The sequence below is a fragment of the Equus przewalskii genome, chromosome 3 (genome assembly GCF_037783145.1).
Source record: "Equus przewalskii isolate Varuska chromosome 3, EquPr2, whole genome shotgun sequence".
NCBI classification, from domain to species: domain Eukaryota; kingdom Metazoa; phylum Chordata; class Mammalia; order Perissodactyla; family Equidae; genus Equus; species Equus przewalskii.
In genome coordinates, this window is record NC_091833.1 from 61,384,486 (window position 1) to 61,401,737 (window position 17,252).

The 17,252-nt window shown below is 38.3% G+C and overlaps 1 protein-coding gene across 14 annotated transcripts in view; it reads right to left on the reverse strand.

Annotated features, from left to right (window-relative positions):
• Positions 1-5,713: 5,713 nt before the first annotated feature.
• MTHFD2L (methylenetetrahydrofolate dehydrogenase (NADP+ dependent) 2 like) overlaps positions 5,714-17,252 on the reverse strand; it is a 143,068-nt gene continuing 131,529 nt past the window's right edge. For 13 of the 14 annotated variants that reach the window (XR_011538676.1, XR_011538678.1, XR_011538675.1 and 10 more), the window contains one exon: positions 5,714-7,318. Coding sequence is in view for 9 of the 14 variants with exons in the window: in XM_070614642.1 (XP_070470743.1) it covers positions 7,206-7,318 (113 nt within the window). In the remaining 5 variants the exon portion in view is untranslated. The remainder of the gene's footprint in view (positions 7,319-17,252) is intronic. The other variant, XR_011538674.1, reaches the window with a different exon arrangement.

Sequence of the window (17,252 nt, forward strand, 5' to 3'; positions counted from 1 at the left end):
CTTAAAACAACAAAAAAGAATCTGAATTCAGGAAAGGCCCCACTGGTGTGAACAGAATTGTACCAGCTCCAATGTTGCTAGGGACCTATATAGGATTCCAGGAGAGTGGAGTTTTGATATTTGCAAACTAAGAAATAGCATAACTTGTTAATAAAAGAAATATTCCTGTAATTGCACTTACATGACTTTTCAGTACAGACTGGGTCCCACTGCAGATCAAGATATTTTGTCATTTAATAGCAGGGGAGAACAATTAAATTTGCACAAGAACAGAGGTTCAATATTCCATTTTAGTTTTTGCTACTTAGTTTTACTAAGTTCTGTAACAGTAATTGTTTTTAGTAGTATAACATTTACTTTTATGTCATTCTGCCATTTAATATTTTTCTGAGTGAATGGGATGGGCTACCAATTCTGGGAACTACAATGCTTGAATCTGTGCCCCAATGATTAGGCTAGAGAGAACCAGTAAATTACCAAAGCAATAATAAAATAATAATAATAATAATAATAATAATAATAAGGAAAATCTCCATTAAGATAAATTTAAAATATTTAGGTTTAGTACATCTAATGAATAGAAAGTTGTAAATTTAACACAGAACATTCACAATTTTCTCACTTTTAATCTAGTTAGGATTACTAAAGTGCATTTTAAAGGCTAAAACATGTAATTATTACCATTACATTTTGTGATTATAAGAGCTTCCTATAAATTTGCACTTGCTCCAAATTATTATAAATAATTTATAAATATGTTTTGCCGAGGCGTTGTGTCTTTCTACCAGGAATTTCAGTCACTCATATTTTCTATACCTTGAAAACCTGTTTAAGTCAAGCTTGTCTATCATTTGCAATATGTGCACCCAGCAAATTCAATTTACCAGAAAGGCTCCCTGTCACTATTCACATATGAACTGGGCTTTAGAAATCACACAAGAATGAGCTTGTTGAACTCATTATAACTTGGGCAATCACTTACCACAAGAGTCATCATTTTAAAGTTGAAAGAATATATAGTACTTGGCTCACTTTGAATGTGCCTACATTTTGTAATGCTTTTGTAGTTTTTTTTAAACTGTTTATTATTAGGACAGTGTCTGGATAATATTTTTCCCGGGCAAATAATATTTGAATTATAAATCAAATAACCATCTTCTGTACCATTTACAAAGGCTTAAAGAAACATCACAACCAGTTGCAATGTTAGCGCCACCAAATTAGTTGAGATAGACATGAGATAGACATAGTCAAAAGTTAGCGTAGGGAAAGCCGTGGTGGAGAAGGAAGCCACACTGGAACTATCAGTGACCCTCACTCACCAGACCCCCTCCTCCGCCTCATTCTCGCAGTGTGCTTTCAAGAAACGAAACGCTTAGAAAGGCAGGGAGGCAAGCTAATTAGGAGCCAGTCAGTAACCAGTGGAGAGAATGACTTGTTAGTAAAAGGTTTAAGTCCTCTCCCCAAACTATTCCTTCTCTCCCTGATAAGAAAATAACCAATGTTTGCTTGGATTCCTCAGGAATGTTGCATTCAGCAGATCCGAAACTTTTGTCTACGCAGAGGCAGCCAAGGGTCTGGGGCCATCTGGTCATCCGACCCCTGGCACTACTGAGCCCCTCCCTTTCCCTGCTTCTTTAGTTACATTCCTATGTCAATAGTTTCTTTAACCTTTGGCTTCACATATGCCAGAAGCTAATGTTGAGATCAGGGCACTAACCTCCCCCTCTCGCACAAGGCAAATAGAAGTTACAAATTGTTCAAAGCCCAGGTGGCCCCACGCTGGGCTCACGCTGGAGTCTGAGCTAATTACGGGGCCTTAAAGTTTTATTACAGGGAAACTGATGCCTGGAGGATATCAAGAAGCTGAAGCTTCCCAGACCCCAACTCCTGGGCTTCCTGGCGCCAGAATCCACTATCCGCAAAGGAGGCGGACACAAGGACACCCACCTGCCAGTCCCTCTATTTCTCCATCCGCCAGCAGCCTCACAGGGGCAAACGCAGGCGGAGGGGAAGGCGCCAACCTGCAAGGCCACATACGCCCCCCACCCCCCCGCCCCCCGCCAAAACCTCAAATAAAAACCCCAACGTTTTTTCCTTTAAGGCGGTGGATTTGAGTTTTAGCTTCCGTCTCCTCGTCTGATAATAATAATAAAAACCCTTTCCTTGCCATAAGCCTGGCGTTCCAGTTTTATTTCGCCCCTCTTGTGTGGTGGGTAAAAGAACCTGTGTTTGTGTCCGGTAACAGCAGTTTCTGGAGGTTGATGCCAGGACTAATGTTAAATATCTTTATTTCCAACACTGTGACACAGAAGTACAACCATTTTGTGATAATTATTAACTGGTGTTTGCATAGTGCTTTGCATTTTATGGAAGGTTTTCATGCATATTTAAATTTTCAGTAATCCTGGCCCCCAAAATTCCAGTGCCTAACATAGAGTAAATACTCATTCTGTCTTGAGTGAATAAAGAAATAAACTACAGGCCTTATTTTTATTCCCATCTGATAATTGAGGAATGGAGACTCAAAAGAATGAAGAGTCGGGACTTGAATCTGTGTTCAGATTCCAGATCATATGCCCTTTCCATTTCTCCAGCTGTGCCCTCTGGGGGGAGTCAGTATACTGATCTAGGGGAATTCTCTTAATTATCTCCTAAAATCGAGCGTTAAATAAATTATCTTTATCATAATAATCTAAATATTAAATAAAGTGTGGCTCTCACACACATTTGGGCTGAGAGAAATGGAAACATCTCTCTAGACGTTTCCCCACTCTGGTGAATTGGGCCACATAATATAGAAACTCATCTACCACTTTAGCTTAAGGTTTATACCAGAAAATAGCCCTAATCATCCCCAATGCTTCTTTTCCTCTGGGACTCATACTGATGGAGGCCACTTACATTTCTCTATGGGAGAGTCTCCTGCCTTCACTTCTTCAGTCTCTCACCAAAAAGTCCTTTCCTCAATCCTGAAGAATGGGGGAGACGGGTATTGCAGGGTCGCCTCACTGACATCTTTACTCATTCTTTTTTGGGAGGGTTCTCTTTTTCCTCCTGGGAAAGATTCACCCTGAACTAGCATCCGTGGCCAATCTTACTCTTTTTTTTTTTCTCCCTCCCCAAAGCCCCAGTACATAGTTGTATATTCTAGTTGTAAGTCCTAGTTCTTCTATGTGAGCCACCACCACAGCATGGTAACTGACAGACGTTCAGTTCCCTGCCTGGGAACTGAACTTGGGCTGCCGGAGGGGAGAGCACCAAACTTTAACTGCTAGGCCATCAGGGCTGGCTCTACTCATTCTTGCTACATGTTAGAGCAGTTTATAGTGAGAAAGGAGAAGGCTAAGAGCTGTGGCACTCCACTATTATTTTCCCCTCCTACCACTTTTTCTATCTTAATTTATTTATCTCTCTCCTCTAGTCATAAGCATCTCTACAAGTGTCTTCCCTTCTCTTGCCTCCCCTCCCTCCCTTCTCTTTCCCTTAGTTTATTTTTTCCTTCGACTTCCTTTCTCTTCTGCTTCCCCTCTGTTTTTTTTCTTTTCCTTTCCTTTCCTTTCTTTTTTGCTCATTCACTAACTCAATCAAAATTTGTTGCTGGACATGGGCAGGAAATGGTCACCAGTCCATTGCTTATCTCTCTCTATAAGTATTCTGTAATTCTCATGGATTCAGTTGCCATTCATTCACAAAATATCGAATGCCTACAACATCCATGGCACTGGGCTGGGTGTAATGATGTTTGCAAAACAAATAGACAAATCATGCATGGACTCTGACCCCAGGGAACTGGAAGGAGCTGAGGAAAGTACATACATAACTACAGTACTGGGTAGGGACTGATAACTGCCGTGGATGTCTGTATAAAGGGCTATGAGAGTTCAGGGGTGGGGCTTAGTCAAACTCTCACAGTGTTTTTTCATGGACAAGTTTCATTTGAGGTGAATCTTAAATAACAAGTAGAATTTAAACATATAGCAATAAGAGAAAGGATTCTAGGTGGGAGCTGGGCACTGAGGGGAGGCAGAGTGGTGTGTTGTGAAAAGAGAGTGAGTTCTGGCTCACATCATCTCAACAGATCTTGGTTGGAATCCTAGTTCCACTTTTGCTATCCATTTGCCTAGGCTGAGGCTTTTTAATAACCCTAAGGGTCAATTTCCTCATCTATCAAATGGGGATTGTCAATAACCAAAAAAAAAAAAAAAAAGTAAAGCATTTAGCACATGATAGGTGCTCAAGTAAGGATAGCTATAACTATTGAACATGTGTAAAGACACAGGGTGTATAATGGTCAACAAGGTCAGAAATTTAGTTGTTAATACATGTGGATGAGTCCTAAATTCTCATCACTAGCCATGAATTCTTATTCTCTTCCCAGACTGATATTACATCAGGACTTTTATTTATCTACTATGTCATCATCTCAACCTCAACATGTCTTAAACTGAACATTTTATCTCTTCTCCAAATCAGCTTCCCTTTACAACTTCCTCATGTTCATCAATGATAACATCTTCTGGGCTCTAACCACAATTCTCAGAACTTATTAAATACAGTCCAAACTCTGGTTTATCCAGGCTTTCTCTAATCTATTTCTGCAAACTTATCCAGCTGTATTTCCACCACTCTCCAACACACACTTCACCTTAGTCTGACTGTAATCCTTGCTTTCACACACACACACATATGTACTAAGCTCATTCTCACCTCCATATCTTCATACTATTGTTCAATCTCCGTTCATTCTTCAGGTCCTTTTCCAGACACTTGGAGGACAAGGAAACCTAGTTCTTCAAAGCTCCTCCACCAGACCATCACATGTCTGTCTTTTATGGACCCCAAATATCCATAAATAAAGTCACGGTACCAACGAACCAACTTTATCTCCTTTACGTGTTGACAAAGGCTTCCTCCGTGACCAAACTTTAGTCAGGTTCCTCTGAGTCCTCTTCTTGACAAGGGCTGGACTTGGCCCACTGAGCCCAGTTTTAGCAAAGACTCCTGATAAGTCAGTTTATAAAGAATCCTCTCCCCCTTTACATCTGATCAAGTCCCTCACCCCCCGACCCTTGATAACTGGCCTGGGTTTAGCACGACTCTAGTAAACTAGTTTAGAAAGAGACCCCCTACTTTTGAAGTCTAGTCAAGCTCCTCTTAGTAATTTTCCATCCACTGATCTCCTCGCTCTGCTCGTTGGCCACAAATGCACAGCTGCCTTTGCTGTATTCAGGCTGAGTTCAATCTCCTCTACTGCTGCAATGGTCTCGACTCCTTTGCAATAGTCTAGAATAAAGTCTTCCTTACTGTTTTGAACAAATGTCAAAATAATTTTTCTTTTACAGTATTTTAATTAGTCTCTGGAAAGGCTCACCCCTGAATTTTAGCCTAGCCAAGGGGGCAAAAATCTTCCAAAAATCACTCCTCCTGCACCTTGGGGGGTGAGGGGACTCAAAATTACACACTTCACCTTTCCTATGTACATATATTTTGGGTCATTTTGTTTGTTTTGCGAATTTGGGAGCTTTGAATTGAAACTTCTGTCTGGGTTATGAGACAAAGATTGGTCTAGGCTGATTGTGGGATGGGCTATAGAACCCTTTCTTTCATGTTTGAGAAACCTGTACATTTCCCCAGCATGTTGTAAAGAAACAGATAACAAATACATGAACAAAGAATCTTACAGATATCTTAAGGAAACAGAGGACAGGTGTTCTTCAAATTGCTTTTATTATGCAGTTGAAATATTATTAATTATAAACAGTAGTCTATTTTCACACAAATTATCAAGAGTACACACTGATACAGACATGCATTGGGTGAGAATCATTACTGGTAATAAACACACTGGGATTTGGGCATGAAAACAATACAATTATGTGCCTAGGGTAGTCTCAAAATAGCCTTCAACTGGCACTCACATGTATTTCCTGATTTAACTTGTGTGAGAAACAGGGCATCTACTTTGGGAACCCAATGCCATAACAGAAGAGAGAACTGTGGGCAACAAAGCAGTGGATTTTTAGTCATACCCTAAGGTTTAGCTTTGGCACATTGTGTCATATTTTTCTATTAGATTTCTGAATTTGTGAACAAACATAACATCTGTTCTTTCTCTTTTCTTTTTTTTGCTGAGGAAGATTAGCCCTGAGCTACCATCTGTTACCAATCTTCCCTTTCTTTATTTTTTTGTTTGAGGAAGATCTGCCCTGAGCTAACATCTGTGCCAATCTTCCTTCGCTTTATATGTAGGTTGCCACCACAGCATGGCTGGCGAGTGGTACAGGTCCACGCCCAGGATCTGAACCCAGGAACCTGAGCCACCAATGTAAAGTGTGCCACACTTAACCACTACACCATGGGGTCAGCCCCAACATGTGTTCTTTAATGAAGTACTTGCTCATACTATATCATATTTTTCTGATATTTGTAGGAAAACACAACCTTAGTTTGTTTTGCTTGTGTTTGGATTTTCTATTATTCCTCAAGGAAGGTATTGTTCAAATATTTTTCTAGAAGAACACAGAAATTACATGTAAGCCTAACATATTCTTATTACGTTTTTACTGTAGCAAGCAGTCAGCCAGAATTTGACGTCACCATTTCCAAGTGGCACTGCAGGTTTTGTCTCCCCTGTATGTTTTTCTTTCCTTGAATAGAGCATCATTTCTCATCAGGATGGCCCGTAGGATGCATTTGGGAGATATATGAGGTCAAGATTTTATTTTTAATATTTTATCTTTCTTTTAGCAAGTAAGCTCTTTTTTAGCATATGATATAGAACATAAAATATATAAAAATTGAGCATGCTCGTAGCAAAACCTAAATTACATTTTACATGGGTGCTCATTTGGCTGACAAAACATTTGTTGAAAACATACTGTATGTGATGTTTAATTGGTTCAAAAATATATTCATTTATTATGAGCCCTTTATTGTTTTAACATTATGAACAAATATCATCCACAAAATAATTGTTACCAAAGTTTTCACTGGAATTGTTTTGATTTTTTTCCTAAAACTGAAAAACTGTTAGCAGGAAATGCATAAAGTTGTGTGAATCATCTGATCCACAATGATTCCATCCATGAAAAAATAAATACAATGTAGAAATAAATAGCTTTCTAGTAAAATATAAAGGTTTTTGCCCTTTGCCAAAATAAATAAATAGCATGACTTCAGTTTGCTTTGCTCTCTCACGTGATCTAGTAAAGGGTTTGTTTAGCCGCCAGAAGGGTGTTCTTCAGAAGCATTGCCACGGTCACGGGTCCGACGCCTCCTGGAACTGGAGTGATAAAACCAGCCTTCCTCTTAACGGCTGATGGAGGAAATAGAAAGTATTCTTTACTTTTAAATTTTTCGGAGAATGTCATAATTTTTAAACATACTGAACTGTTAAAGGATAAACTGCAGCATATTAAACATTTTAAGAGCTTATTTGAGCATTTATTGATTAGAATTGGGCACCACCAAACCGGAAATGGTTAGGGGCACTCTGCTGACAGGAACTCGGCGAGAGACTTTACTATAGAGAAAAGGAGGAAGCAAAGTAAGGAAATTACCAATCTGCTGTAGCTTAAAGCCTAGTTGGCTGTTTGTGATTGGTTGTCCTTAGGTTTCAATATGGTAACCTTGAGGCATTTACAGGCTTAGATTTTGGTTTGCTATGTAGGCTGCCACAGCATTACAGCCACCTCAGTCTAAGGGCCCCCTTGTTTACTTTAACAGAGTATAGAGGATTCTTCTACATTCCATATAATTCAAACAGCCTCAAATCATTTTTAGAATGAAGTGGGCTATCACACACACACACACACACACTTAGAGAAACACTGCTGTGTGTGTTATCTAATGTGGATAGAAAGGAAACAGAGTCCAAAACTGTGGGTTTTGTGTGCAGCTCAGTTAGTTTTCCATGATTAAAATCTATAACTCATTGACCCAACTACCTGTAATTCCAGTTAATTACTTCTAAAATGCACGATATTGGTCACAAAAGAGAGACAGGATATAGACAGTTCAGCAGACACCATTCATTACAGTGGAATATTCCTGTTATACCAATAGCATCATGTATGTGTGGATAAAACATTCCAGTGCAAGTCTAATAAAAATCATCAAACTTATTTGAATTACTGAGCATATACACACATAGTCCTGTTCTAAGGTATGAAGACTTCCTATTCAGTAAATCTACTCAAAGGAAATGGCAGAGAACTTTCAGCAAGTTTTATTTACGAACATTTCACACCCACATTATCACAGCTGAATGGCTCCGTGCACAGACCTGCTGGTTAGCGTTTTACCGTGTGAGTAAGAACAAGGAGGTTTTCCCAGATAACTCTTTTACAAAGTTAGCATGGACAATACTTCTTTAACTTGTAGTCTGACGTTATTAATCACATATTATTTAGATGCATAAGTTTTACATTTAGATGTATAAACTTTTACAAGTTTGCTCATTTATGCTTCTGCATGAATCAAAACCAACAGATGTTTTCTAGATTTAAGTATTATTTTTGTATAATTTATAATGCTTTCTTAAAATATAGTTTGTAAAATTTACATTTACCTTAAAGCGTAGTAGTACATTGCAATAAAATTTTTTAAATTATAGGAAAAGCAAAGGAATAATATTCTTCTACTTGAAGAAAAGTCGAAATAAGCTTGAAGAAATCACCAAAAAAAAAAAAAAAATCTATCCAGTGTGTATCATGAATCTTCTCATGGTATGTAACAAAGAAAAGATAAGAATACTGTGATTTGGAAGGTAATATTTTAGTTTTCCAAAAGCATGCCCTCTCCCGTGCCATACTTTCATCCAATGTGCTCTCTGCTGTAGAAACACTCACTGAGGTCAATAGCTATTTCATAAACAGCTATGAATTATCTCAATCCTTCCTTCCTTTGCTCTGGCTATTTCTTCCACCTGGAATACTCTTCTACCTTATCCAAATAAGAAAATCCTCATTATTTCTTAGAAGCTAATAAAGTGTCACCTGTCTGTAATTTTGCTCAAAAGTTCCCCCTCCAACACTGAATTAAATGTTTACAGGAACTTTATACCTACCTCCATTATGGAACTTAAGATGCTCTGCTGTCTGTTCCCTTAACTAGTCACCACACCTAGAAGGCACAAACCAAGTCTTTGTGGTGGCGGTGGTTGTCATTTTAAATCTTAGAATTTCTCCATATGCATTTTAGGCAGTCAGTTTTGATAAAGTGAATTAAATAGCCCTTGAAATTCAAAATTTAAAATCAATTTGTAGGAATCTTTCAGTGCTTTTGACTGGATACAAACAGTATCAAAACAATTTGGTTCAAGCTAATTTCATGAAAAACTCAAGCTACTCCTTCTGCTTGAGGGTGACAAACTGCATTTTTCACTTTTCAATAAGCCAACTCAATGGCATGAACAATGCCTTCCAGGACATTTTCTCGAGGATTGGAGGAGCAATGCCTTGGAAAATTTCAGCAGGTCTCTGGAAGAAATGTACTATACTACTACCACTGACACTGATAGTATATAAATCACATATTTATAAAGCACTGACTTTGAAATATTAACAGATAAAAATAAAAGACTATTCAGTAATATGGTAAATTAATAGTCAAGTACAAACTAAATCTTCAATGGAAAATGAAATAGTTTATTTCATAATCAAAAGGTGGATAAAATCGGTTATGTCAGGGAATCTGTTATGGGTATATAATCATTTTTATAGAATTTGGTTTTCCACTTTGAAAAGTAAAGTGGCTTAGAATTATGTGTATATGGAAAAAATAATAATAACCATAGCTACTATCAATTGAGTACCTACTTTTTGCCAAGAACTTTATACACATTATTTTAATAATTAATATTTAATTATTATTTCATTTTAGTAGGTGAAGAAAGCATGGTTCTCTGAGCATCTTACTACTCTCCTATATGGTAGAGACATTATTCAGAGCCAGGTTTGAAACGTGCTATGATTGCAAAATTCTACCCCCTCCTGATGCATCTGTATTACCATGACCTGAACAAGTAGAAAAGTCCCAAGAAAGGCTCATATGCCAAAAATTAGCTCATTTTTCTCAAATGATTAGGAGGATAGTCTGAAAAATGAAACAAAGAGGAAAAAGTTCCAATATAGTAATTTTTCTACATTTTTACTATGAGTACTCATAGCTCACTATCTGTGAATTATATCCAACACTGTAAATTACACAGATGGCTTAGCAGTCTGAGTTGGCTTCTTTCTGGGCATCAGATTGGATAAATGAAACCACTGGGGTGCTCAGGTATCATGACCTTCCCTTACCAAATTATGTTTTTTCCAACATGCTTACTATTGCATTCTTTTGCTCAAAAAGTGAGCTTTAGGGTGGAGGACGAGGGAACGGGAGAGGCTACTGCATGAAGTAATACCTGTCTGAAATTTGTAGCTGGTGCCTGCGTTTTCGCACACTTCACTGATGGAAACTAACACGTATTTATCCCGTCCTGCCTATCACTTCACAGAATTTGAGTTCATATCCATAAGAGACGTGTAATGGCTCTTCACCCCACCTCGGTTAGGGCTTCTCTGGACATTCATAAGCACTTAGTGGCATCAGTGGAGTCTTGTAAGTTACTCACTAGGCAGAAGTTTATGATATCACTGTGAACACACCTGGTTATTCAAATACTTGTTACAAATATTTTTTATAGACAGATGTGAAAACGCAGTTTATACATAGTCATAAGAAGCAGACTGTGATGAATTTGACTTTAAATAACATATAAGGTAATCTGTTCCTTTTGATTTGATTTTCATGAGCCTCTATGTCTAAGAAAGATATATAAATTTATCTGATGCTGGCTAGTGTTAGTGTATTCTTTGTTTAATAAGGATCAGAATACACAAAGATGGACCTTGAGGGTATTATGTTAAGTGAAATAAGCCAGATAGAGAAAGACGAACTCTGTATGACTCCACTCATAGGTGGAAGTTAAACATATAGACAAAGAGAACTCATTGGTGGCTACCAGGGGAAAGGGGGTGTAGGAGGAGGGCACAAAGGGTGAAGTGGTGCACCTACAACATGACTGACAAACAATAATGTACAACTGAAATTTCACAAGGTTGTCAACTATCATAATCTTAATAAAAAGTTAAAAAAAAAAAAAGGATCAGAATACAGAAGTGATTTTTCAAGAAAGTTGGAGGATGTCTGATGCTCTGAAAAGCATCTTCCCTGAAATGTCTGCAAGAGAGTAAGTTAGCAAGCATTACATCACCAGAATAACCTTTCATTGGCTGGTCTTTCTCTGAGGGCAGACAAGGGTTTGCATGTGCTTGTAAAAGATGATGCTTTTAAAGATTAATCTTATTATATGTGGGGAAAAGGTGTTCTATATGATCCACTGAAAAGAAATACAGAAGCATTTTAAGGCAGTAATTTCCTTCACAGACTTATTTACTGTGTGTTTAGATATGAGGGAGTGTGTGCCTGTTTTAAGGAAAACACCAAAAGTTCTGTATGTATGAGAGTCAGGTGTTAGATCTTGATTGATATTAGAACTTTCATGAGAGGTTCATGAACAGGTATCACAAAACCAGGGTTAGATTCACTTTCATAAAGTGAATTTCATAAAGTGAATTTCATAAAGTGGTTTTAGAGTTACTGAAACTGTTTGAGAACGGAGGCAAATAAAGCAATCATCAGATTCTATTGTTATCTGCATGGAACTTGCCCTGAGGAATGAGATTTAGATGGAAATGATGTGGTCATGTTTAAACCAGGTTCCCAAAAATAAGAATATTTTGAAGAAAGGCAATAATTATCATGACAATTTATTTGAATGACCTCTCCTGCAAAGTGAATTCCTATAGATTTCCTTGAAAGTGATAGCATGATTTAGAATGTTAGAGAGTCTATGTTCAGTTGTACAGTGAGAAAAGAGATGACCATTTAAAATCAGTCATTTTAGATACAAGATTACTCTTTGTACCTACTATTCTCTTTGTTTGACAGACCCTTCCCCCACTTCACCTGGTGAATATTTAGTCTTCCTTTTCAGCACTAGTTAAATGTCACTTCCTTTGTGGTGCCCATTAGTTCCTCAAGCTGAGTTAACTGTTCATTCATTGATCCATGAAATTTAGCAGAATGATTTTCAATTTGTAGTCAGAGAGTATGTTGGAATCTCCTGAGAAACGCAGTCCGACTACATATGTCTCCTCTCACCTCAAGATTCTAGTATGCACCACTGAGAATCACTGCTGATGTGAGAGAGGTTTCTATCGTGGTTGTGGGATGGGGGAGTGTTACACATATAAACAGTGTGGAGGAGGTTTAAAACATGGTGGAAATTCACTGCTTCGGTAGGGCTGCTTCACATGGTGGCCTCAGTCAGGTCCCAGGCAAACCCTCATATGTTAAGGCTTGAATCACAGTTGCTCATGCCCCATTGGTCAAAGCAAGTCACATGGTCAAGCTCAAGGTTAAAGGCTTGGGATAGGAAGAATGGCAAAGTCACATTGCCAAGGGGATGTGCATATGGGGACAGAAGATATGTGCGGTCATTTTTCATAATCTACTATAATAGTCTCTTGGTTTCTGGTCTCTTCCACATCAGCCCTATAACCTGCTATCAGATTTATTCCTTAAAACACAGATTAGGCCATTTCAGTTTATAAACATTTGCTGACTCTTCACTGTCTCTTGGATAAAATATCAGTTCTTTGTCATGGCAATTAAGATCTTTCATTATCTGGCCCTGCATCCTTCTTAGTTGTTTCCTAACTCTTGCATATTCTCCTAACTCAATTATTCACTGTTCCCACACACGCTACAAACTGGCTCAGATAGATTCATAGCAAATGTTTCTTGAGAAAGGCAGCCATAGTCATTGTCCCTTGGAAATTATAGTCTAGTTGGGAGATATATAATACAAATATAATTACTTAAATAATAATTGAGCGAATGCTATGAAATGTGCTACAAATGAAATGTTTACTGCCCTGTGAATGTTAGGAGGACCTAAGTGAGCCTGAGCACTGTGTACACATGTGGCATTTATCTATGCCAAGTTCAGAAACCTGAAGGATAAATTAAACTTTTCCAGGTGAAATGGAATGGGAGGAGCAGACAGTGTTTTGGTAGGGGGAACAATGTGATGAAGGTGGAAAGAAGCTTCTCTCACGTGGAAACCAGCATGAACTCTTGGAAACACTGCAAGAAGGCCAGTGGGGTCAACAGGCAGGAGTGAGGAGGAAGCATTGCAGGGCACGACATGGAGGAGTCCAGCTCATGGAGAGCCTAGCACTCAACGTTAAAAATTTTGGATATCAACCTAAGAGCAATGGTTAAAGTATTTTTTAAATTTGGAAAAAAAAAATATATTCTGAGGCAGGATAAAATCAAATGGGGAGACAAACTGTTCTCTGCACATTTCTCTAATGGAATGAGTTTATCATCTGGGGCACAAAAGTAAGTACGTAAAATGAGATGTGCTAAGATGGGAATAAATTCTGGTTCTTGCGCAAGCACCTCAAAGAGGAATAGAAATCAGATTTGGGGGTCAGAGAAATATTTGTAAACTGACAGAAAAGCTTCAAGATCTTATGGATGTCCAAGGGGGTAAGAAAGAAGGAGAGAATGCAGTGCAGACATAGAGAATAGTAACGGCGAAGAGGTTTGGAGCTGACAATCAATCTAATGCAATGAGGAGCCGAAAGAAGCTCATTATGACCGAAGCACATGGTGAAAACAGAGAGTAGACAGGATGAGGCTGGGGAGGTGGTCATGGGCTGCATGACCACGAGGTGAGGGGTCAGGCAACTTAGGTTGGGTGATAGCAGCTGTAATTACTGTGTTCAGGGTAAATAAGCTTTTTTAAAAATGTCTTTTGTCAATAAATTTGGTTATTTATATATGAAGGAATAGCCAGTTTTGCAAGATGAGAAATTAGAGAGCAAAATGTGTATGGCTAAATAATTTTCAGAAGAAAATTAAAGGTGGAGTTCATGTTGTATTTTCATGTTTCAGGTTCTTGCATGTCATTAAATTATTATCCAAGAAATCCTTTTTCTGCCTGGAATATATATCTAATCTGCTGTGCTCCCTTTTCTTCACAGTGTGGATGGCTACTTTTTTCATGCTATTGGCTTCAGATTTCTAAAGGGAAGAATTAAGACATCAATGACTTGACATCATTTCCATTATTCTTACTTGAAGACAACCATTTTTCAATTCAGGATAAGAACAATAGGTCTGGAGCAGAGATCATTTCAGGTTTAACATCTGAGGTGATGACAAGGATGATGGAAGAAACTAGGTGTTCAGTTTACGTGTGTGCCTCAAAAAAATCCAGGGGTGACACACGGTCACAAGGTGTGGAAAAACTGCTCATGAAGGATACTAATAGCAGCATAAGGGATATTAAAATACCCTTTTATAACCTACATAAGAATAAAGGAAGAAGTATGTGATCATTAATGATTTGGCACCGTCAACTCTGCTTCATGACAGGGAGTCTCTGGCTTATGTGCTCTGTCATCATTGCCTCTGGAAACTTTACATTCCCAGGTGCCCAGGGCCTGGCTTAATAATCCAAACTCTCATCTAAGATACTTTGTTAGGAAGACTCGCTAATTCTTAGACAGATAGTGAACTTCCACTTCAATACATCATATATAACACCAAAGGTCTCCAATAATCGAATTTCCAGATGTACATAAATAGAATTAATTTTGCTAGTATTGTTTGGAAATTATATATTCTAGCAAAGTCAAAGAACATATTTGAGATTTATAAATCTATTTTTGGGTGGAGGAAGAGGAACTGATGTCTCAACTTACTGTAGCATTGTTTTATTTCCTTTATATTTTTTCCAATTCTCTGTCACTTTTAAGGAAGTACTCTATGGCCCATGTTAGATTTCCAACAATGCTACAACTCATTTTTAAAACCCACTCCCTTCCCCCAAAGAAAAAGGGATGATTCCTTATCTGTGACAAGACAGCAGAAGAAAAATTTCTTGTTCCTCTCATGTGAATTTCTGCCTCCGAGTATACACATGTAATTGTCTAAATTAAATGCTTAGAGAATTTTCCCATGCTTCTAAATGCAGTCCATTTAGGCATGACCTCTCAAACATATACACTATAATGAAGGGGAGACAAGCTTCAGGAAAATGAAGTGCATGAAATAACAACCAGAAAAACCTGACTGGCATAAGACTAGAGAAATAGTATGACTCAAGAGGTATTATGGAAAACACTCAACTTTCTCAAATTGTTGATATAAAAATGACACAAGGGCATGATGAGCCAGAGAGAGTAAAGTGCTCCTTGACAAGTAATGGCACACCACTCAACTCTCAGAAGGCAACAAAGATTCAGGTGCCGCAGCGGCAACTTACAATGCTTTCTTTTGCATTTATCTGGTTGCCTGATTCCTGGGGTTTCTACAAGTTTTCTGCATATATTAAGACATTCATTATCACACCACCCTGTGGGACAGACAGGATTAATGCCCTAATGGTACAAGAATATGAGACTCTTATCCACATTCCTTTACAAATTGTGTTGGCTTCATTGGGTTGGTGAGCTGTACTTACAAAGACTTTCCTCATCTCTTTACCATGCTATCTATATGTGTGTGGTGGCTAAGCCTTTATTTTGTTTTTTGCTTTAGTTACTTTTCTCCTTATATTAGATCAAATCTATATATATCCAGCTACCTGCCTCGTAGATTTGAATACCTAAAAATACCACTCATACCTCTCAGAAGGCATACATGGAGCCAAATAGCAAATCAGTCACCTGATGTAAGTTTGAAATTGCTTTCTGTGAACTCTGTCTATGACCCATCAGTGGAACCTCCTTTCTGACCATGGATGGTGTCAGTTATCATTACCAGTTTCCATTTCGGTAGGCAGGAGTAGGGAAAACTGCTATGATATTTCTAGTACTCTATCAAAATGACTAAAAATATCTCCCTTTCATGATTTCTTTAAAAAAACAAAATCATCATTGACTCCTGTCATTCTCCCCAATCCTTTCTCCTCAAGCCACTGAACATTTCTATCACAGAGTGGCAAATCTGTAAACTGGATAGGCTGTTTGGAGTCCTCCTCCAATGTCTTGGCAGGGCCTTGACCTGAGTCATCTGCCATCTGCCAACCAACCCGAGATACTAGGAGATAAAATTTCCCTCTGATCGCTATTTGTATTTTAATATGGGGCCCCAAGAAATAACTACAAAAATACCCTTATCATTAAGTGTAAAAGAAGAAAGACACCAGGCCCTTCTTTTGTTCCCACAGATATCCTTTTTATGCTTCAACTTTAACTCTTCTCTATAAAGGTAGATCATTCAATCTTAGGTACATTCTACTAAAAAGAAAGTCTTTAAAGGTTGACCTGATTTCAAAGCCCAAGGCTTCGCAATAAGCATTTTGTCCATGTTGTAAGCAACAATGGAGGCAGTGGCTCACTGCTGACAGGGATCTCATAGTGACCATCAGTGGTTCTACCTGTTTCAAATGACATGTGTGGGCACTATAACCACAGTCTTAGTAATAGTCTCTCTAACAGAGGCTTTCGTAAATTTCCATCAACTTTTTCAAAATGCTCGGAAGAGACCACCTCTGGGTTAAAGTGTTAAGTCTTCCCTTTTCCTAAAGCTGGAATTGGGGCTACTTTGTAGTCATCTACCACAAAAAGTTGATGTTTTGAGTCACACTGATCAACCATATTGTTATGGACTGACCATTTGTGTCCCCCCCTAAGTTCATATATTGAAGTCCTAACTTCTGATGTGAAGTATTACGAGGTGGGGCTTTGGGGAGGTGATTAGGTCATGAGGGTGGAGCCCTCACGAATGAGATCAGTGCTCTTATAAAAAAGACTTCAGAGAGCTCTCTGGCTCTTTGGGTCATGTGAGGATACGACGACAAGTTAGCTGCCTGCAACCCAGAAGAGGGTCCTCATCAGCACCCTGATCTTGGACTTCCAGCATCCAGAACTGTAGGAAATAAATGCCTGTTGTTTAAGCCCCCCAGTCTATGGTAATTTGGTGTAGCAGTCTGAACTGAGACACATATCTTCAAATTAAATGAATAACTGAAAACTGAGTTGCTGGGGAGTCACTTTAAGTTGATTCTTTACAATATCACAGACTAATAGTTCTTTAAAAGTGATATAGTTCAAAAACAGTCCTATTTCCTTAGAAACTGGTAATATGCTCTTACTTTCCCATCTTGTCAAACACACACTTGG